This window comes from Strigops habroptila, chromosome 4 (genome assembly GCF_004027225.2).
Source record: "Strigops habroptila isolate Jane chromosome 4, bStrHab1.2.pri, whole genome shotgun sequence".
Classification (NCBI taxonomy): domain Eukaryota; kingdom Metazoa; phylum Chordata; class Aves; order Psittaciformes; family Psittacidae; genus Strigops; species Strigops habroptila.
This window is the reverse complement of record NC_046358.1, coordinates 38,270,101-38,291,204: the sequence shown is the minus strand read 5'-3', so window position 1 is coordinate 38,291,204 and position 21,104 is coordinate 38,270,101. Positions and strand designations below refer to the sequence as shown.

The 21,104-nt window shown below is 36.0% G+C and overlaps 1 protein-coding gene across 13 annotated transcripts in view; it reads right to left on the bottom strand.

The window, feature by feature from the left end:
- RALGAPA1 (Ral GTPase activating protein catalytic subunit alpha 1) overlaps positions 1-21,104 on the bottom strand; it is a 128,559-nt gene that overhangs the window by 26,311 nt on the left and 81,144 nt on the right. For all 13 annotated transcript variants that reach the window (XM_030481881.1, XM_030481876.1, XM_030481877.1 and 10 more), the window contains 6 exons: positions 19,425-20,289; positions 17,983-18,054; positions 16,949-17,072; positions 14,549-14,704; positions 7,387-7,545; positions 5,355-5,482 (listed from right to left, as the gene is read on the bottom strand). In XM_030481881.1, coding sequence (XP_030337741.1) covers positions 5,355-5,482; positions 7,387-7,545; positions 14,549-14,704; positions 16,949-17,072; positions 17,983-18,054; positions 19,425-20,289 — 1,504 coding nt within the window. The remainder of the gene's footprint in view (positions 1-5,354; positions 5,483-7,386; positions 7,546-14,548; positions 14,705-16,948; positions 17,073-17,982; positions 18,055-19,424; positions 20,290-21,104) is intronic.

Below are 21,104 nucleotides of genomic sequence, written 5' to 3'. Positions count from 1 at the left end.
ACCTGAAGAATGCTCTTTGCTCATTACATATAATTCATAAAGAACACTTTATTTTTAAAGATGAGCTTTCCAATGTCTGCAATTCTATCTTGAGGCAGATGATGGTTGAACAGGCACAACCAACAGTGACACTACCAGTTCCAATAAAACCCCTTCTCGGGCCAGTTGAGTATCACATCAAGCAAGAAAGCTTCTTCTGATCTATTAGTTTTTAATAGAGTAAACTTTCAACAAACCACTCAAAGACATTCTTTTATTCATAAAGAAGTTACTGTCTTGTCAGATACCATATGGGGTTAATATCTTGCCTTTCTCTGGAAAACAACTGACTAAAAAGGTTAGCTACAGTACATCAATTACCAAATGCTTAGGCATACAGTGTCAAAATAAGATGGGGGTGTAAATTTTCCAGTTTTGTTAAAAAAAAAAAAAAAAAGAAAAAAAAATTAAATTATCCAATCATTTATTTTAAGATTTTTTCTGTAATACAATATTCTTTGGATGGAATTATTAAAACAGCATTATATTTTTGCTATCTAAGTTCATCTGTTTCATATGACCAAGAAAAAAAAAAAGAAAAAAAAAAAAAGAAATAAAAAAAATGGAATGCCAATTCTTGGCATTAGGTTAAAGACTTCATAGATGAATATAAATAAGTGAAAATTATGCTATGATGACTATGGATAAAACAGTCATCTATATTCCAGGAAAAAAATCAGATTTAAAAGATGTTAAATAGGATTAGTACTATCATTTGTGAGGGAAATGCTACATAAGACAGAAACCATGGTGTCTGAAATGCACTATCTGAAGAGCAGATAGTTTGAAACAATTGTTAGCACTCCAAAATTTGTGTACAATGTGCAAAAAGTAACACTAGTTGTTTCACAATTGGAATTTCACTCCCACAGATTTTATAGTATTTTTCCAGTTTTGTTGCAATAATTTTAACTATTTGGATCACTGGAGGTACCAAATTTTAACAATTTGGATCACTGGAGGTACCTACTAAACCAAATAAAGAACATTATTTTGGTGTGCCTTTTGGCATCTGGCTAACATCTGTTGTTTATTTAGGAAGGTCACATAAAATTTTATATGAAGCCACTCTTTCTATTGTTCGAAATATTTAGTATTGATCCATTTCCTACACATGGTAGATTCTGAATTCAGAATGTGACAAAGTGCTTGCTCTGAGATGCAGCCATGAATAAAACTATTCGTATCAGGAATCTCAATGCAATTTAGCAAATAGAGTATTTAATAATCCCCTAAATATTGGCCTCCTGATTGTACATCATAGTGAAAATGATTGTATTTTGCATGTGCCACTTGCTGCTGCGTGCATGTATGCTGCCTGTTGGTGAGGGAGTACTGGTACAAGAAAGCCAGGCCACCAAATGATAGTGAGGGAGTGCAGAATCCTCAAAGAGGGAACTAAAGCAAATTCCAAACATCAGTGCAGAAACTGTACCCCAAATAGCAATTATTTTGTTCACACAGCTGCAGCAATGAGTATGTCAAGCATTGAGTTAAAGGAGGATATCTGCCAAGCATGACTGATGTTGGTTGATAATTTTAGTAAATTCTTTTATCTTAAGATACTACAATACAGAAACAGATCATTATAGTATTTTGAACAAAGAATAAAAACACAGAACAGATGAAACCTTTAAATATCATTAACACAATCAAATCTTTGAAGTGTTTTGCTATCTAAGTTTGCTATCAGAGATGTCAAAATATCAGAAAGAGGATGGTGATTGACAGAATATGTCAATCTCAGAAAGCTACTTCAGACTGTACAATACATGCTCAAAATCGGGGCACACTAAAAGGGAGATGAGCAGAACTTCTTGTATCCACGCAACCACTATTATACTATTCACACATACTACCCATTGCCACATCATCATTAACAGACTAGCGCAATAAGGAAAAAGTTGCAATCAGGTTACATGAAGAGGACTGAATATCCTTGCTGATTACAAATGACAGCTGATTTTTTTCAGTCAGGTCTGCACTTAGAAAATGCACTAACTCAGAGGACAGGTGAGCACTCCTTGGAAGCAGGAGGGCCAAACTCAATGCTGCTTTCTTCACATCCCATACGCAAGCAAATCAACAGAGTCTAATTAAGCGTTTACCTTGATCCATCACCACAGAGATCTTCACTATGCCATTGTAAATATTCCTCAAAAATAGATAAGCGCATACCTACTATATCATCGACTCCACACTGAGTCAAAAGGTGCCCACCAGGTATTACACAGCACAGTGAATTGAACCACACACCTGCAGGCACTGAGACATCCATACACTGATGCTGGCTTTGAAATTAACTATTTCTGTTGGTCTAGTGTGGGAAAACGAGAGCTAACACAGAAGTGTAAGGCTTTAAATGTGTTCTGTTTGACAGCAGTCTCAAGTATTCTTGTTTCCTCAAGATCCACATTCAGCTGAATTTCTACTAACCATCATCAAAGTTCCTAATAAACTAACACTGCTCTGGTATATTAGATACTCATAAGTAAACAACAATTAATTTCAAGCAGATCACTTCATAATTCTCTTTCATTGACACCATTATGGTCTTGGACATGTGGGAAGCCTGGGTTATCAGCTTCACTTTTCCAGCTGGGTCTCTGCTTTTGGTATACCTTCCAAAAAATAGCTTTTCTGTTCCTTTTATCCTCCCCTCTTTGAACATATTGTTTTCACCACTCTGAGCCCTCTTTTAATTTGCTCCAGCAACACTCAACACAAGGAAAGACCACCTTGGACAATGAGTCCTGCCTTCTGCAAAAGACATTAAGTCTGGCAGGGTCTCAAGAAAAGCTGTTTAACCACAGACCATCAAATACTCTTGCCCCCATGCCTTTCAGTCCACAACAAACTTAAAAGCCAGTAGTGAACTGCTACAGCCACAGTTAAAATATGCCAGAGGAAAGAAGTGGGAGACACTAAAGACAACCCTCGACATCTTCAATTCCCTGCTATTGCAGTAACACAATTAGATTCAATTTTCAAATATTCCTAGTTAACAGACCATGTCCATGTTACAGGAAACACCCATGAGTCTTTGCCATTTTTGTATGAGGGAAATTCCTTCCTGACCTCAAATCTGGACATGGGTTGAACACCAAAGAGCATGTCCACGACGTTTTTAATCAAGACTTTTTTAAACCACTGAGAGCTAGACCAAGCTTTGAAGTATAACACTTTTTTGCTGTTCTCCACTGACAGCTGACTCCACCATAGCCTAATTCAAGCCAGGGAAGTTTGTAGATTTTTTTTCTAATTTCATGCCAAGCAAACAGCTTTTAAAGAACTGCCCACACTTCCATTCTAATTTTTAAAGTATTGTACAAAGCACTCCAAGCCAGGTAGAAAAAGAATTCTACACACTACTTAACAAAGTCACCCGTTAACATCAGTGCCCAATCAACTGGTGCTTCATAAGCTTACCAAGTGTTGGTGCAAAACGTACCAACCAAATACTACCTCATCTTAAATATAGGTAACGCTTTCCAGTTATCATGCTAACCATATTAGGGGACAAATTATCAACATATTAATGGAGGCCATTAATTATATAATAAATTACATGCAGTGCTTCGAAGCATATAAAAAGAATACAACTTGGAGAACTGAATTAAAAGTGCAATACACATCTTTTAGGAACCAGCCAATTCCTAGACATTGACTTGGCAAGCTATGTCCAAGGTATTTATTATAACTTCCATATTCTGTAAAGAAGCTTAAACATACAAGTTTGTGGGGTTTTTTGGTACTGAAAGTTTGCTGTTTCAAAGTAAATTGTTTTCCAATTGCTCAGCACTATACATCAATATAATGCTATAAGCCGTCACTTTTCATGGTATAATGATAATACATTTTAAATTCTTTGATTAAGCCACTTGAGTAATGGCAAAAAGATCGGACCTTTCCAAACATAAAAATACAATGAATCAACATGTCATCTACAGAAATGGCACAAACGTCATTTAATGTGATCACATCAAACACTATCCATCATTCATCTGTAAATCCACTTCATCATATCTAAATCCAAACCTTCAAGTATAAACAACCAGCCTTAGAAAAAACCAGAGTCTTTTAGCAACAATCTATCACATGACAAATAAAAGTATCTACAGCTTGGGTGGAAATTAAGCATTGAGTTTCTTTTGGATCAAAATTTAAACTTATTTTTCAGTTTAGGAAATTGAAAAACAGTATGTTCTTGATTTAACTAACAGATATATAACAGAACTGAATCTAAAGAAGGGGAGAGGTACAGGTTACTTGACTTACCTTATGTTTTTTTAATTTCTGGTTGGTAAATCTATTCTTCCAAGAGCAGCCCTTTCAGAAAATTATAATTTCAGTTCCCTTCCTCCCAAAAAGTGAGATAACTTCTTCTGACATCTTTACAAAGACACTATTTTGACAACAATTCTGTATTCTGAGCTGAATAAAAAACCCCTGTATGATGAAAATGTAACAAATATCACATCTTGAAGGAAAGCAGTGTTCATATCCTTCTTGGAACTAGACAACAAAACTAAGACATACTAATACTGGATAAATATTTAATATCTTCAAGTAAAGAAAGATAATTAACACTATGACATTGCTATTTTAGAAAAAACTACTCACAAAATGGTCATTAAAATAATTTTGCTAAGAAAAAGTGATACGTACATGTTATAAAACGTTAGAAACAGGCAATTTTTCAGCACTGAATCTATTTTTAGAATCATAGAATCATAGAATCGTAAGGGTTGGAAAGGACCTTAAGATCATCTAGTTCCAACCCCCCTGCCATGGGCAGGGACACCTTGCCCTAAGCCACGTGGTTCAAGGCTCTGTCCAACCTGGCCTTGAACACCGCCAGGGATGGAGCATCCACAACCTCCCTGGGCAACCCATTCCAGTGCTTCACCACCCTCACTGTAAAGAACTTCTTCCTTATATCTAATCTAAACTTCCCCTGTTTAAGTTTGAACCCATTACCCCTTGTCCTACCACTACAGTCCCTAAGGAAGAGTCCCTCCCCAGCATCCTTGTAGACCCCCTTCAGATACTGGAAGGCTGCTATGAGGTCACCACGCAGCCTTCTCTTCTCCAGGCTGAACAGCCCCAACTCACTCAATTAAAAAAGCTGGTCTTAATCTGAATACTCTTCTATAGGTTTAACTTTCACAAAGGCACCATCACCAGGAAAAAAGTAATAAAATTATCCTATATTAATCCAACAAATATATAAGATGACAGAAACCAAGAAAATCATATCTTTAGAACTGCAAGGAAATGTATATGCCTTGGAAACCATTTGAGTGAAAGGATACAAGTTTTGGTATAATGGTATTAATGATTTCAATGCACGGCTTGCATTTATAGCTGTTGCACGAACCATAATAGGAAGAATTTTTCCATTCACAATAGCACCATCAAAGAGTGGACCAAAAAATGGAACCTGAACAAAAAATTAAGAAATTCAATATAATGTAAGATCTTAGCTATAACAATTAGCAATCAACATTAACAATAGAGCACTCAAATATATTTTTTTTTCCCCTCCTCATTGCTAGATAATCAGACCAGTTATTGTGCTCCATGACAGACCTTTTCTCTTGTGGAAATATACAGCCATATAACTGCTTGATATCCTTGGTAACAGATAACACAGCATTTGAAGAAAATTAAGCAACCATTTGAATACTATGCCTCATCAAAGCTAATTTCCAACATTTGCTGCCAAAATCCTAGGAACAGTCTTACATACAATGTTTATGAGGTTGAAAGGCCAGATGACAATATTGTAGGTGGTAGTAAGCAAAAGGAATAATTACTCAAATTTTAAAATAATATTTATCATGGCTTTAGATATAACATGTCCATAAGGACCAACTCAATGTGCAACTGCCATACAATTACTGGTGGACCGACCCTCACCTTCCATTTTCTTTTATTCTTCTATCTGTTCTTCTTCCTTTCTATGGTATTCATAGAAATGGATTGTAAGCCCTTTACAGGAGAAATCTGTGGTGAAAGTTTGGCTTCTTTGGACCCTAAGTGGAAGGCCTTATTTGCGAGATCAGTAGAAAACCTTGATGTTTATTACAGGTAGTACCCAAATGGTTTACAGAACAGATGGATCTTACGTTTTGGCAATAATTCTTCTCTGATCAAGCATCATTTTGTAATTAAAAAAACCACAAAAGAACCCAAAACAACCCCCCCTATTAAAGATCTTAATTTCCTGTGTGTGAATGAAGTTCTGAAGTTGCTAGCATAAGGCATGCGAAGAAGAGCAAAGTCTGTGTATCAGGTCAGCAAAGGGAGCAGACTGTACACTAAATATTCGTCCTGCTCAGATGAAACCAATGCTGCAAAGAGATTTTAGATCCCTGTATTATTTTCGCCATCACTCATTTAACATAGCTTTGAGAACACTAAAATTTGACAGAAGGCACATCTTCTTTCATATACAAGGACCTCTTGTTTGACTAACAACAATCCGAGCTCTCAGTTTTCTTTTTCTTCTTAACATGCACACTTCCAGTAATACAACTACTTAAAGTAGTAAAAGAATATACTTATTAAAAACATACATAACCAGTAACAGCAAGACCATGTACTGTGTATCATTTCATGCCTATTGTCAGATAGAGGCTGTCATCCTGTAGGGGAATATTATTTCTGTCATACCTCATTTATTACTATTACTGCTTCTAGAAAGAATATTTAAAGTATAGAAATTTATGGCAAGTGACTTTACACACAGAACGTATGCAGGTCAAACCCTCATGACTACTTTTACTCAGTCAGTATTCGCTACCCTAAACCATTGTTTTAAGAACAGGGCCAGTACAGACATTTGAGGAACAGTCATTAGAAAAAGTGTTCATATGCCTAAGAGCTGAATGGTCTTGCTTTGCTGAATTAAACTCCAAGTTCTTGTGTGGAGTCAAGGAGAAAGAGAAAACTAACTTTCAGAAGAAAATATGACATGAAGAAGGAGAAAGCTGGAGCAGGCTATTATTCAACCACCAGAGTCACGTATCAAATTTGACAAAAAAGTTTGCCAAGTTTACCTTCATATTTAAATGATTATGAACAATATTCTAGCTTTGTTTCCAGTTCATGATGTTAACAGATATGCTTGACAGGATCAGGCCTTTGCTATTTCAAGTTACTGGTTTTACTATGAATTGTGCTCTTCCTCTTCCTCCTACCACCACTGCAATTGTCAATGTTAAAGACACATCACCTTGTTGGATCTATGTATTACACCAAAACCTCAGATTCTAAACAAAATTAAGTTCATATTAAATATACAAATAAAACATGAAAGAAAAAAAAACAGAACCACTTTACCTCAGGCTTTTTCATGATCTGGATACTGAACATATGGTTTTTCATGGGATAGATAACTATAAGAACATCACCAAATTCTGTTGGAATTATTCCTCTTCTATAATCCCGAGTATGCTCTGACCAGACAATGTGTACTTCGTCATTTCCTAAATGTCTTAGCTGGAAAAGTAGGGATAAAACCCCATCAGTTTGAATATATTCTATAGCCAAACAGCTATACTAAATGCTCCTATTTCAAAAGGACAAACCCACTAAAAAGAAATGAAGAAAAATGAATAAAATAACCAAATTACACTATAGTTCTCTTACAATTTCAGTGACAGTATTCGTTCACAGTATTGGTTTGTGCTATAGACTTTTATACATTGGTGCCAGTGTCTATTCAAATTAACATATATGTCAGTATCTGTTTTCTACTGAAAGCTAAAATTTTGTTGATATTATCCTCAAAAATGCAGAGTAATTCAACCCGATTTACTAGAATGCTTTCAAGCCTGCCATCACAAACAGGCAGTAAATTGCTAAATTATATATGAATTTTTAAAGTATATGAATGAATATGTTTAAAAGCTACGTATCTGAGCAGTCTTTAACTTCATCATTCTAATCCCAAACTGTCTACTACAAACAAAAATAACACTCCACCCCTGAAAAATCCCAAATAGTTCTTGACTTGGCTCAGAATGGCCAAATGGATTTCTCAAAATCCATGCTGCATCCTCAGTTGTAATCATATAACCAGATTAAGGAATATCTTGAACTCTTTGGAATTATCTGCACTAAAGCTCCAAAATGCTTCTTCTGCTAAACATTACCATCTGATAAACAAATGTTAACATCATGGAGAGAGGCTTTCCATGTACTGATCAAATATATTCAGATTATTAAATGTGAGTTTCTTTCCAGTAAAGGCTGTTTCTGAAAATTCGAGTTGGAATAACTTTTTTCCCTCCTTGCGTATCACCAGTTATAGCTGACAGTTGTCTTTACCCACAGTTATCACTTTGTTTGCATAGCTTTAGATAGGTAGAATTTGTCAAACAAGTGCCTTGATAGTATTCAAAGGACAGCACTGTGAACAGGTAACATACAGATACTAACCTGAGCACTTACAAGAAGTTATTGTATATAAAAAGGCAACAATTTTTTGAACTCATTAACAGAACATAACTGCACTTTAAATAAAAGCAAAACACATATGCATGAGAAAAATGTCATTGCAAGTATTCAATTGTTTAGATTACAAAACCTCCTGGAATGCTATCTTTGTCTTATCTGAAAGCTTACACAGGTTGTCCAGCAGCAGACTTAAACAAACAAACAAAAAAACCAAAAAAAGAAACAGGAAAGAAAGAAGCTACCTCTTCTCTGCTAGCTTTAAATTGTATCAGACAGAAAAATAAGGTGTTGGACTGGGCAAAGGACAGATAGCATCAATACCCTACATCTTGTCTGACGCTCAAGAAGTCATTTGTTTTGCCTGGACCAGATAATACATACATCTAATCTACAATGACTGAAGTTCTTCTGAAGTGAGGTGTTCTTGCCTCTTTTGTAGATGGCTGAATTATTTTGAACAACACTTAGTTAGGAACGATCTTGTGCCAACCGTAAATGCAGCCCACAAAAGAATTGGTTAGAACAAATTTCACTGTGAAGAGTTTTATTTGACTGGTCTAGAACAAAACCAGGCAGCAACCTGAATGACTGATGTGCAATACACAAACACCAGCTGCAGAAACCTTGGATGACACCTAACAATGACAAACATCATAAAAGACAACTAACTGTGGAATCGTTCTCAGGGCCTGAACATTTCGTACTTTCAATGGTGAAGTGACAGTCAAACTATCTGTTGAAATGTGACCATGTTGCTGTCTCTCCTTTAGGCTTCAATGAGCAGAGGTGGATGAAGGTAGGAGAGTTCTCCTGCAAGCAGAGCAAACGTGGAGAATCCATTATTCACTGTACGTGTTACACCACAGGAGAGCAAGAGCCTGACCTCTTTCAGCTGGATTCTTTATGTCTTTGTACTGAATTGGAAGCATCCTAGAATTCATGTCCTGGACACAAGTGGGACAAAGACACCGAGCTACAACCACCTCCGCTTATTGAAACCTAAAAGACAGACAGCAACATGGTTTCCCAAGAAGTTGTGGTCTCAATGTTATCTAACAGAATCAGATTTGGTGCACACAGAATGGACAGATGCTATGACTGAAATCTCTATCACTAGTTACTCAAAACTCACCACCAGTTGTGTAAGCCACTACATCTTCACACTAATTTCCTGACCTTGTCCTCTTAAATTTACAACTTTCTATGTGCCTACAGTAAGCAAAACAAAGTGCAAATCCTTATTAGAGATGTAAGGCACATCAATAATATGAATAATAAAAAGCTCTAAAATAATGTTATACTTCAAGTAACCTGTAATACGCTATAGCTGAAACACCTGGAACTATAGGTTACACACCAGTATTCTAAAATGCTAAATACCGCATAAATGCAGATCAAACTGCTCTAGAGAGTTTATTATCTAAGCATAAGGCAAAACACAAAAATGGAGAGGGACAAACTCAGAGAAACTGTAAAAAGGTGTCAAAGCTTAGAAGAATGTCTTTTATGGCAGCATTCTTCAAGAATTAAGAATGTCAAGGCCAGAGAAAGGAAGGTTTAGCAATCAAAACAACAGTTTAGGATATAATGGGTTAATTTTAACTGTGTGTATGGAAAGGCTATGTTGCAAGAAACGTTAGGTAGAAAAAAGAACAGTCTTAAGAACAGACTGAATGTAAGAATCCTGAAAGTGGACCAAATTAAAGATGATTTCAGGTTATGGGTACAAGTGACAGGCACAATGGTCATGTTATCCATGGTGATCCAGAAAGGTGGCAATGAGAGAGATTAAGAGCTCTGTTTTAGCCATTTTAAACCTGAGCTGTTGGGAAGACAGCCCTGAGGAGATGTCAGAGACAAACAGATTTTTTTAGGCTTGCTTTGAAACTCTACTCCATTAAAACAAATGTATAAAAATGACCGACTGTTAGGTTACCTGAAATTTCAAATTTAACTCAAAATACTTTAAAATATTCTTACTCTATAGCCATCATCATGTGTCAGCTCTCCTAATACATTTATGTTAACTGAATACAAAAGAAATGTGAAATAAATATAACCAGGAGGGATGATCAAATCTAATTTTGATACATTAGTGTCATATGCTGTACATGTTACAATAGCAGCCAGACTTAATACTAAGCTGCAGGCTATACTGAAATTTCCAAATGGCAGATTGTTCTAAGTGATACCAAGTATAATTGAAGTAATAAACGATAGTAAAAGCAAAGCACGCTGTCAGGAAGAATTTAAGTATTTACTTTTTAAAATTAAATGAGTTAGGTTTGGAAAGGCAAGACAAGTGAAATAATGCAGGGCTCAATTTACAGAAAATTCCTTTTATTTATCTGTTGCATTAACCCTTGAACTCTTGCCAAAATTACTGTAATTTCTAATACCTACTTACCTAAAGGAGAGAGAAAAAAGGCTATTATGTTTTCTTATGATGCAACAGCTAGCCCCAACTTTTTTCTTCTTCAAAATGAAAGTGTTTATTATAAAAAGAATGGAAGGAGCAGAAACATCTGAAGTAATGGCTTAACGCAGCTACTTTTGCCCATTAAACGTAAGCAGAATTGCTCTCTACAGCATACATACCCTCTAGTTGAATTTACCACAAAACTTTGTGTGTACAACTATGGTGTGTGTGGTTTTGTGGGGGGTTTTTTTGGTTTTGCGTGTGTGGTTTTTTGTTTGTTTTTTTTTTGGGGTTTTTTTTTTTTTTTGTGTGTGTGTGTTTTGTTTTTTTGGTTTTGGGGTTTTGGGGTTTTTTTTTTTTTTGATTCGTTTTGTTTTTATTTTTAAAGCAACACATTTACATAATTGTAACTCCAAAAAAAAAAATTTGTACTAATAATTTACATCTATAAACCTTCCAGTTCCAAATACCTGCTAATACCACAATAAAAAAAAAATAGCTGTAAATACTGGGAGCTATAAATCTTTTATGAGGTTGGGAAAATTATCACACTATCTATAACTATCACACACTATCACACTATCTACAACCTAGAATCATGAATTAGTATTCCAATCATTAACCACATTATTTTTATTTACATATCTTGTGTGTAACATTCTCAGCTACAACGCCTTCACTTCTTTATCAGGCTAAGGAAGGAAGAGCTAGACAGGTGGTAAGCTGTAGAGGCACATACATGAGCTTTCTCATTCTGTGAACTGAGAATCTTCACAGTTTCATTTAATCCTGATTATTTTCTTTGCAAGTTTATTCTTGTAAGGGCAGTGTAACTACTTTTTACTCTGACCTTCAATATTAAGAAAAACAAAATGGATTGCATTATCAACATTAAATTCCAATTTACTATTTGCAAATTAAATACCTATTTTATACATGTATTTCAATGCTATGTTCCTTTACACATTCAGAAAATTTTTATCTGTTCTCCATGAATTCATGGCTTTTCTTACTCTTGTTCAAGTCTTCAGAAACAAATGCATATGAGGTATCCAAGATGCTTAAAAGTTTTATTGACTACTCTGTAAGACTGATGGAAAATAAGTTTAAAATTGGCTTAGCCTCCGAAACAGCAGAATCTTGATTTTGCAGTGGCTCGACTGGCAGGAAGAAGTTTTGTTTTAATTTAATTTAATTTCCATTTATAAGATGAACCTATCATGCACCTCTAGGCACATTTACAATATAAAAACCAGCAGCAGTTCTAAGCCAACTACTGCAATTTTGCTTGTTTTTCTCCTATTGAATGAAATAGACAAAGAAAGCACATGAAAGACCTGTAGAGACGCTCAAAACTCAAGTTTCTCTGGAGGTCACAAACAGTGCATGCACTCAGAGCAATTCGATTGTAACACACACAGCCCTCAAATGATTTTCAGGTCCCCTATAATGTGTGAGAGCTGGACAGGATCTCAACACGTTCCTTTTGCTGATGTGTTCAGTCTAAGCAGCACTAGTAGTTGCAGCGCTAGTAAAAGAATTAAGCCTGTTTTCCTATTCATGTCTCCCTGATACCACTTGCTGGTTTCTCCTAAGATGAAAACTTGAGTTGTTGCTTTTCTCACGTTTGGGATCACTTTCATAGCCCCTCTCTCTGGTGCTGGTTCCTTGATGCCTAATGCTTTTTCTCATGCAGTCTTTACCTGCGGAGTAGGAGTACTAAGAGTCTCTCTCACTTTATCTCCTTTACTTAGCCTATCTTCATAAAACATACATGAAACGAACACCTTGAAACATGTCTCTTATTAAATTTGATTGAAACAAGGCAAAAGGTGTTACGGAAGAAAGGAGAGACATAAAGGAAGGCTCTCAAACCTTCATTCATGGGGAAACTAGGCTTAAAAGGAAGAACAAAAACTACACACAGAAGAACAGGAAAGTAAGTCACACAGAAATAAAGAAACTTCATTACACAGCCCATCAGTAGCTGAGCTACAGATATAATCGTAATCTTTTGATCCACTATGTATCCATATAGTATAGTATGCATACAAACCTCAAATATTCCAAACTACTGACAAGTGAGATTGTGGATAAAGGAGGAGAGAAACAGGCCTGGGGCAAGCTGGAGCTGTTAAAAAGTCCAGCTGATGCCATTTTCACAAGCTAAATCACAGGAAGCCTGGACCAGCACCAAACCTTGCCTTGCAAGAACAGCTATAGATGATGTAGATTCAAGGTGCTCCCGGAATCAGACATGAGATCTTGCCTGTGTGTTCTGCTGAGGTCCACAGCATTTGCAAATTATTTATCATTAATTAATTTTCACTGTGATCCATCTTCCCCCTTAACAACACTTCTTAATGCTCTAATTCAAACAGATTATAAACATATATTGTAAGGATAATTACAAGCTGTGTTTTACAAAAACGAGTTTCTTTTTAAAAAATACAGAAGCCGATAAACTTAGAAAAAATATACACACGCTGTTCTATTCTATAACAACAGCAACAATCTTGTTTTAAAATTAGTTATTTTTGCTATTGAACCAATTTTATAAATAATTTTACAATCTAAGTGTTATCCTGACTCTATTTCAGGAAATAAAGAACAGAAAGGACGCAGCAGTACAGGCATAGGAAAAAACCCACATTTTTAAAATAACACTCCCCCCCCAAATAAACAAACCACCAAACCAAACAACCTAAGATGCAACAGTGAGAAGTCAGAACTCATAGTCAGTCTATAGTAATAATGATAACAATAATATTTTTTCTTCAAGTTGAACATAAACAACAAAAAAGTCATTAATAATTGAAGCTTGCCAGAGGCATGGCTATTTCTCTTTTTACTAACTGCCTACTGTCTAATTTAATTACAAGTATTAAGCTCCATGCTAAGGTCAACCAGCTTCAGTTCCTCCAATATTACACTTCAACCAGTGCTCATTAACGTGTCTACTGAATGGATTAGCACATCTGAAGATGTATGTACGCAGGACAGGGGACAGTCTAATGATAGCCAATTGTTCATTTATAATAGGACACATTTGAGACTGTAACTTACTATCATTAATGTGGAATTTATTAAATTCTAAAGAAAAAAAATACCAATACAGCAAACCATTTTTTCTTAATGTGCCTATGAGAGATCATATCACTTTTGAGCGCCTGTGCCTGCTCCCAGACAAAACACTTTATATACAATTAACATTGTTGAACTCTTTGTATTTTAAACTTTTTTTAAAATTATGTTAATAGCCATCATGTGGCTCTTAAGTGAATAAAAAGTCATCTTGGAAAGTACTCACCACATATCTAGTAATTGGCATTTAAAGTCTGGAAGTACTAAAAACATCACTCGGATGTAACGCTTTTTCTTCTGCACAGACCATTACCTCCCTGTATTTTTCACCACTGCACATGTGATCCTGACAACAGTCGCAATGACGGCAAAAATCACCAGTATGTCGAAATTAGAGATTAGCAGGTAAAAGTGTTTTCTTACAATAAATAAATCACTAAATTATACTTTATGATTTTTTTAGAAAAAGTTAGTTTTCTTTGACTCTTAATTTCTCTGGGTTTATTACCAAAACAAAATCTGTTATTCAGAATCACCTACCTTTTTTGTTAAAGAGTCATCTGAATCAGAAGGCATTCTTGTTGACACATGGAACATTACTTCTACTGTTGAGGTAGCAAAATACGGAGTGGTCAATCCAGTGCTTTTGTTTTTTTGCAGTCCTCCCATAAAGCCACAATGGTTTGTGAGATTTACCTAGAAATAAAGCACACAAAACATTATGAGAAGGGAAAAAAAAAAAAAAAAAGAAAATCAGGTGATAAGTATGTACTTCACACTTTAAAATCCACTTTCAACTGTATTTTTTAAAGTGAAGTTCCTTTTCACAACAGTACAGTTAGGCTTTTCTGGAAGAGCTCGGACTTGCCAACTAGACTGGACATCTACTGCGGTGCAGTGGCATTCTATATTTCACAGTCACTACAGATGCTGCTGGGAAGATGAGGCTAGAGAAAAGAAAAAGTCATATAAATGAGTATTTACTACATTATTCCCTGACCAGTTGCTTACACGTGCTTTTTTAACTTTTAAAAATTCTCTGATACTACGTCAGCCTTGACCTAAGCTCTGAAAAAATCCTGTTTGAGAGCTAAAATTTTTTAAATCATCTTGTTACTGTTCATATGTTTTCTTGAGAAATATTTCTTTTGTGAATATGAAAAAAAATTAAACGAAACTAACTGATAATTCATAAATAAGTTTATAAGTCTTCGTTCTATGGGAAATAGTTTGACACTGAAATAAGTAAGCACGCTTAACATGCTATTTCACTTTTAAAACTGCCTAAAGAACGCTGACTCTCAGATGTGAATACCTTTGATCTCTGCCCATGTGGGATATAAATCTGCTTTTCTGTTAGTAAGGGATCCAGAATTTCATGTTAAATGGTTAAAATATTAGATGTCTGTCTTGGTTTCAGCTGGGATAGAGTTAATTTTCTTCCTAGTAGCTGGTGCAGTGCCGAGTTTTGGCTTCAGTCTGAGAATACTACTGATAACACACCAATGTTTTAGTTGTTGCTCAGCAGCACTTACTCTGATCAAGGACTTTTCAGTGTCTCATGCTCTGCCAGTGAGGAGGGCCACAAGAAGCCAGGAAGGAGCAGAAAAAGGACACCTGATCAAAGCTAGCCAAAGGGGTGTTCCATACCACAGCACATCATGCCCAGTACATAAACTGGGGAGAGTTGGCTGCAAGGGGCTGATTGCTGCTCAAGGATGGGCTGGATATCAGTCAGCAGGTGGTGAGCAATTGTATTGTGCATCACTTGTGTTTCTTAGGTTTTATTCCTTTCTCTCTTTTCCCTATTCTTATTATTATTGTTATCTTTATTTCAATTAAACTGTTCTTATCTTGACCCATAGGTTTTACCTTTTTCCGGTTCTCCTCCCCATCCCATGGCAGGGGGATGTGGCTGTGTCGTACTTAGTTGCTGGCTGGGGTTAAACCATGACAATGTCTTATCATGGAATATTAATTCAAATTAGTAACTCTTTATAGTAACTCTTTATAGTAACTCTTTATTAGTAACTCTAGCTAATAAAGAGTAAGGGAATTAACCCATGAAAGAAGGATATTTGGGTTTCTTTCTCCTGAAGAGTCAGGAATGTGGAAAACAAACATCTATGTTCATGACAATCAGCAGACTTCTAGCAGATTTTCTCTGTTCCTATGGAAAAGTCAGAGCCATTATCCACACAGCTAATTTAGTAGTGCTCTTGTGTACCTAAGGATTAATAATAATAATTAAAAAAAAAAAAGAACAAGTAAGATGGACACTCATGTGGACACTCCTGATGAATGCCAAGTTGCTAGAGGAACAAGACACCTGTAGTTTCTTATGCAGCCAGCCAGGAGCAGAAGTGATTCTTAAACTTCTGTGCGACTGTGACAAGTTGAACTTTATAATGGAAGTCAACCCTGTGCAGTCAGAAAGAAAGGATGCAAAAAAGGAAATCCTCATAGCTGTACCAAAATAGTGACTAAAGAGCTGCAGGCCATATAGATGATATGGTACATCACTGTGTGAACAGTTACATGTCTGCAGTAGAAGGCAGGAAGAAGGGAGCATGACAGATGCTGATTGCTTGTAGTTTTTGGATTCCCAAATTTGAGCAAAGCTCAAACTTCAGTGGATGTAACACTTAGAGGCTTACAGGGAAATCAAGATGCCTCCTACTCAGTCCATGAAAACCAAGTACAGGACTGCACATTAAAGAATCATCTCTGCCTGCACAAACTTTCTTAAATTCACAGATCTTAAAATTAAATAGCTAGTATTGGTAATGAAATTAAAATCAGAATTCTTCTCTACATCCTACTTGCAAATCAGTGTATTTTAGCATTTGTGAGTAATGCTAAAGAGCCAAAGACTTTTAATATCTAAAGGGATCTGTAGCTTTCTCTGTAAATGAACTTAGGATAAAAATGTTTTAATACCTCCCAGCCAAGACCAGCTACAAAATCCTCATAGGCTTGACTTCCCCCTGTATTCGTAAGAATGGAGTGTTTATCTTCTTGTCCCTCAGCAACATAAAACACTGCGATCTTGTGTGTCTCTCGGCTGTAAAACAGAGAATGGTCACTGCAAGACAGTGCCTTTACTAATACGACACCAAAAAATGCAAACAGTACACACAGAGCATGGCTTTTAAAACATCAAAAAAGATAGTGGAAGTAAAGTATAACTATATGGCTTCTTTTTTAAGACCTTCCACATTTCCACATTCCCATTCTAGTCCAGTCTTTTCTAGAGTCTAAAAGTTTTGCTATACATGAACAGCTTTTATCACTTCTAAGATATAGCATGGTGCTGGCAATGCCAATTACCAATGGAATAGCTGGTGTTCTGAAATGAGCAAAACATGTAATGCAAGCATTATTGACATTGCACTATCCATTAACGGTGCCTTGTGTACACTGTGGCAAATGCAGCTTATGCAACTGAACGAAAGATCTATTAGTACTATAGCAATGTCTTCTGTCAAGCTAGCTCTTGGACACTGGAGCAACCAAATGTGGTTTCTCACACTTCTAAAACCTACACTGGATTTTATTTCAACTTTTACAAAAACAATTCACAGTTTTTAATTCTGTGCTACAATGCCAACTAGAATTCCATGTCTTCAAACACTAAAAGCATTGGAAAACAGTTAAAGAATTACCCAAAGCTTAAAATGTGGAGACTTCAATTTATCAAAGTTTTAAAACTATTCCAACTTATGTCCATGCAAATGTTCATAATTTTCAGTTATTTTGAAGTTTGTTCTGTCTCATGACATTCTACTTGTAGAGTTTCACTCTACGAATAATACCAATGTAACTTCAATATAATAGCAGTAACTACTACAGTGCAAAATACATGAGTAATTTATGGAACTTTTAAAAATTAGTTCAACTCTTACACCTGTGCAATTAGAGCCATTTAAGTACAAGCACACTTAAATAAGTAGGCAGCTGTTAAAAGCATTTACCATTGTCTTGAGTCCAAATTTCTGAGTTCTCGAAGTAACTTCTCATTTTTCTTCAGGAGATTAAAGCTCCTTCTAAATAGAGAAATTTGTAACTATTTTATCACCTGTTCACCAACAGATACAGAATAGTACAAGAATGATAAAAGAACATTTCCAGGTCCATCCAAGAACAGTCAGCAAATGTTTTTGCCTTTTCAATAGTACTTTCTTATATAAAATATTAAGGTATCTTTTAAAAATATATACAAGCAATTTTTTTTACTCCAGGAAACCTTCTATATCCATTATAGCCCTGAGTACAACCTTTACTTCTTTCCACTTTCCTCTGTCAACCTATTGGATCCAACTGCAATCAATCCATTCTCTACAGAACAGACAGAACTCCCTCTGACGCATATAACAAGCTGCACACTTTACGAGGCCATGATGTATATGCTTACTGACAAAAGACACTCCCATAACCTACTGTCTGAGGGAGTTAGTGCATTAAACACAGAGGTTTTGCTATTATGAATTGCAGAAGAGAACAGAACATAAACTCCCCAGTCACCCATCCAGCTGTAACAATTTAAAGAAAAAACAAAACAATATGTTAGAGCAAGAAAGGCACTTTTCATTTCTTTTAAGCGGCGCTTAAGATGTTTCCCACAAAACACAGTGGAATGAGTTTAAAAGCAGTCCTGTTCAAAACCAGGATGCCTTGAGCAATTAAAGACACAAACAAGGGTTATAATACCAGAATTTTGTCCAATTCCAGTGATATGTCCAGTGACATAGATTATTTTTGTTTTACTTCCCTTCATAGTAAGAAAATACGGAATTTGACAGCCATGGCAAAAAAAAAAAAAAAAAAAAAAAAAAGATTTCAGAAAGACCCTTCAATTCTAGGATGCTAATATTTGTGCATACCCGCATGTATATGCAGACATACACCTAACTACACCCCCAAAAAATTAATGTAAGCAGAGACATTAATCAAAGCAGCAGGACACTGTCCAGCAACACAATAGCTGAGAATATGACACCTTCAGAGTCTCACTCTGGCACAGAAAGGTAATGATTTTTGCAGGAACATACATAGGAAGCAAAGAAAGCAAAAAAGATGCCTTCTTCACCCATCGCAGTAACCCTTAGTACAGTTGGTGAAAGGATAATTAGAAAAGATATCACTCCTTCAATTTGCCTTCCAACACTGTTCTAAAGAAAGAATATAAAATAGCAATAAAGGCAACAGGTTCCTCCTTTCTGCCTCTCTAAATGATGGGTTGAAATACAGAAGAAAACTGCCATTTTCCCCTTAGTTGCATATCCTCTCTCCTCTTTTGTTGGCTGGCCTAGAGTATTTTTGGCTTAACCTACTCCATGATCAACTATTATTACGCATTAAGAATAGCACAATTCCTTAAAAGAATGTTCTTGAATTGCAAGTCTTTTCTTTTTACCTTTTATCCCAAGAATTCATTCCCAGTATACTGAGAAGTAATCTGCAGTAGTAAAATGCTGACTGGGGCTTTTGTGAGGTTGGCTCATCCTGCTCCATAGCCCTCATATTTAAATCATTGAAATGCTTTTCAACAAACTCCCTCTCTTCTGTGTGCTGTTTCAGAATTGCATTGATGACATCGTTCTCCTGCTTCTCTGAGATACAGACTGGTTGAGGAGCAGGAATGTTGAGTGAGACACCAGTTCTCTGAAGGCATTCAGGGCTTGTAACACCTAAATACTGCAGGAGTTCATCAAGGGCATCTTCTTCATCCCTAATTGTATCCCATGTTGGCACGGTGTCTCTAAATTTCCTTTTTACTTGGAGTGTAATTCCATCCCTTGCAGATACATCCTCCACATGCTCAAAAGATGAAAGAGCATCTTCTACTTTATCTTGTTGAGATAATGAAAGTGCAAAAGACGTTTGTTGTGAAGATCCACATAAAGATGATGGTCCATACAGAATGGCTGAATCCCATGAGTATTTGCCAGATAGATCACGCACTATAATTCTAACATTTGAATTAGCAGATGCAAGTCCAGCAGACAGTCCTCCCCCAGGCATGTCATCTTCTGCTTGGATTTGTATGCAGGACACCAGGGATGTATTGTTTAACACAAAGAATTGAAGGTTTGGGTTCTCAAAAAGTTCAGGAGAAAGTTCAGGACTTTCACTGTAGGGATTGTCGTTGTTTTCACACACTTGACTAGTTAGCATAGCAGGACCTCCACTCATAGGATAGTGGCCTAAGTGGTTGACCAGATGTGTTATCACAGTACGAGCAGCAACAGAAATTAATCCTTGTTGCATGTGAGTTTTCACTGTGAGAGAAAGAACATACGTTTTAAAAGAAGAGTTCAGAAAACAACACTGAGATTCACATACTTCTTTTGGTCTCCTCTTCTTCGTGAGTTTTAAACAGATGATGAACACTGCAAGGTTAGGGTCAGTAATGGAAAATATGTATTTTGATCAACACTGGTCTCATAAATAGCATGAAAAATCATAAGACAGTTAAAGAAGCATCCTCATTATTTTACAGCCTAGCATACCTCCTTTACCATAGCTTTTTAATCAGCATAGTTCTTCTGAAATACATGATTTCTTAATCTACTGAAAATAAATCTTAAATTGCTGATGAAGCAGAGATCATAATTGTGTTGCAAGAAGTCCATTTTCAACTGCAATGGATGTTTATATTTATACACATCATTACATTGAGAAAAACAAAGGGACAAAGATGTACAAACCCTATAATCCATCTTAATTTCCCTGGGGAGCATATAGCTGTAGGTTAGGTTGAGAATAATACTGGATGATTTTAAAGCACCAAATCGAAGATGAGGCTATCTATACTGAACACAATCTAACAGCAGCAAATTTTCAAAAAACAAATCTTATGCCCCAACTGCATTTTAAGAAGTTTCAGGCTGGAAAAACTTGGAGGGAGAAAGAAGTTAATTGGGCCTATCTTATGCGAAATTCATCTTGTGAGATGCACTGGTATTTCAATATAGCGTTGCCACCTCCTTCTTTGTTGCATACTTTCCACATGCATGCAACATTGTCTAAATTCACAGAAGTAATTTCTTTATGTTTATACCACATCCTTGCTAACCCAGTACTTCATTGGTTT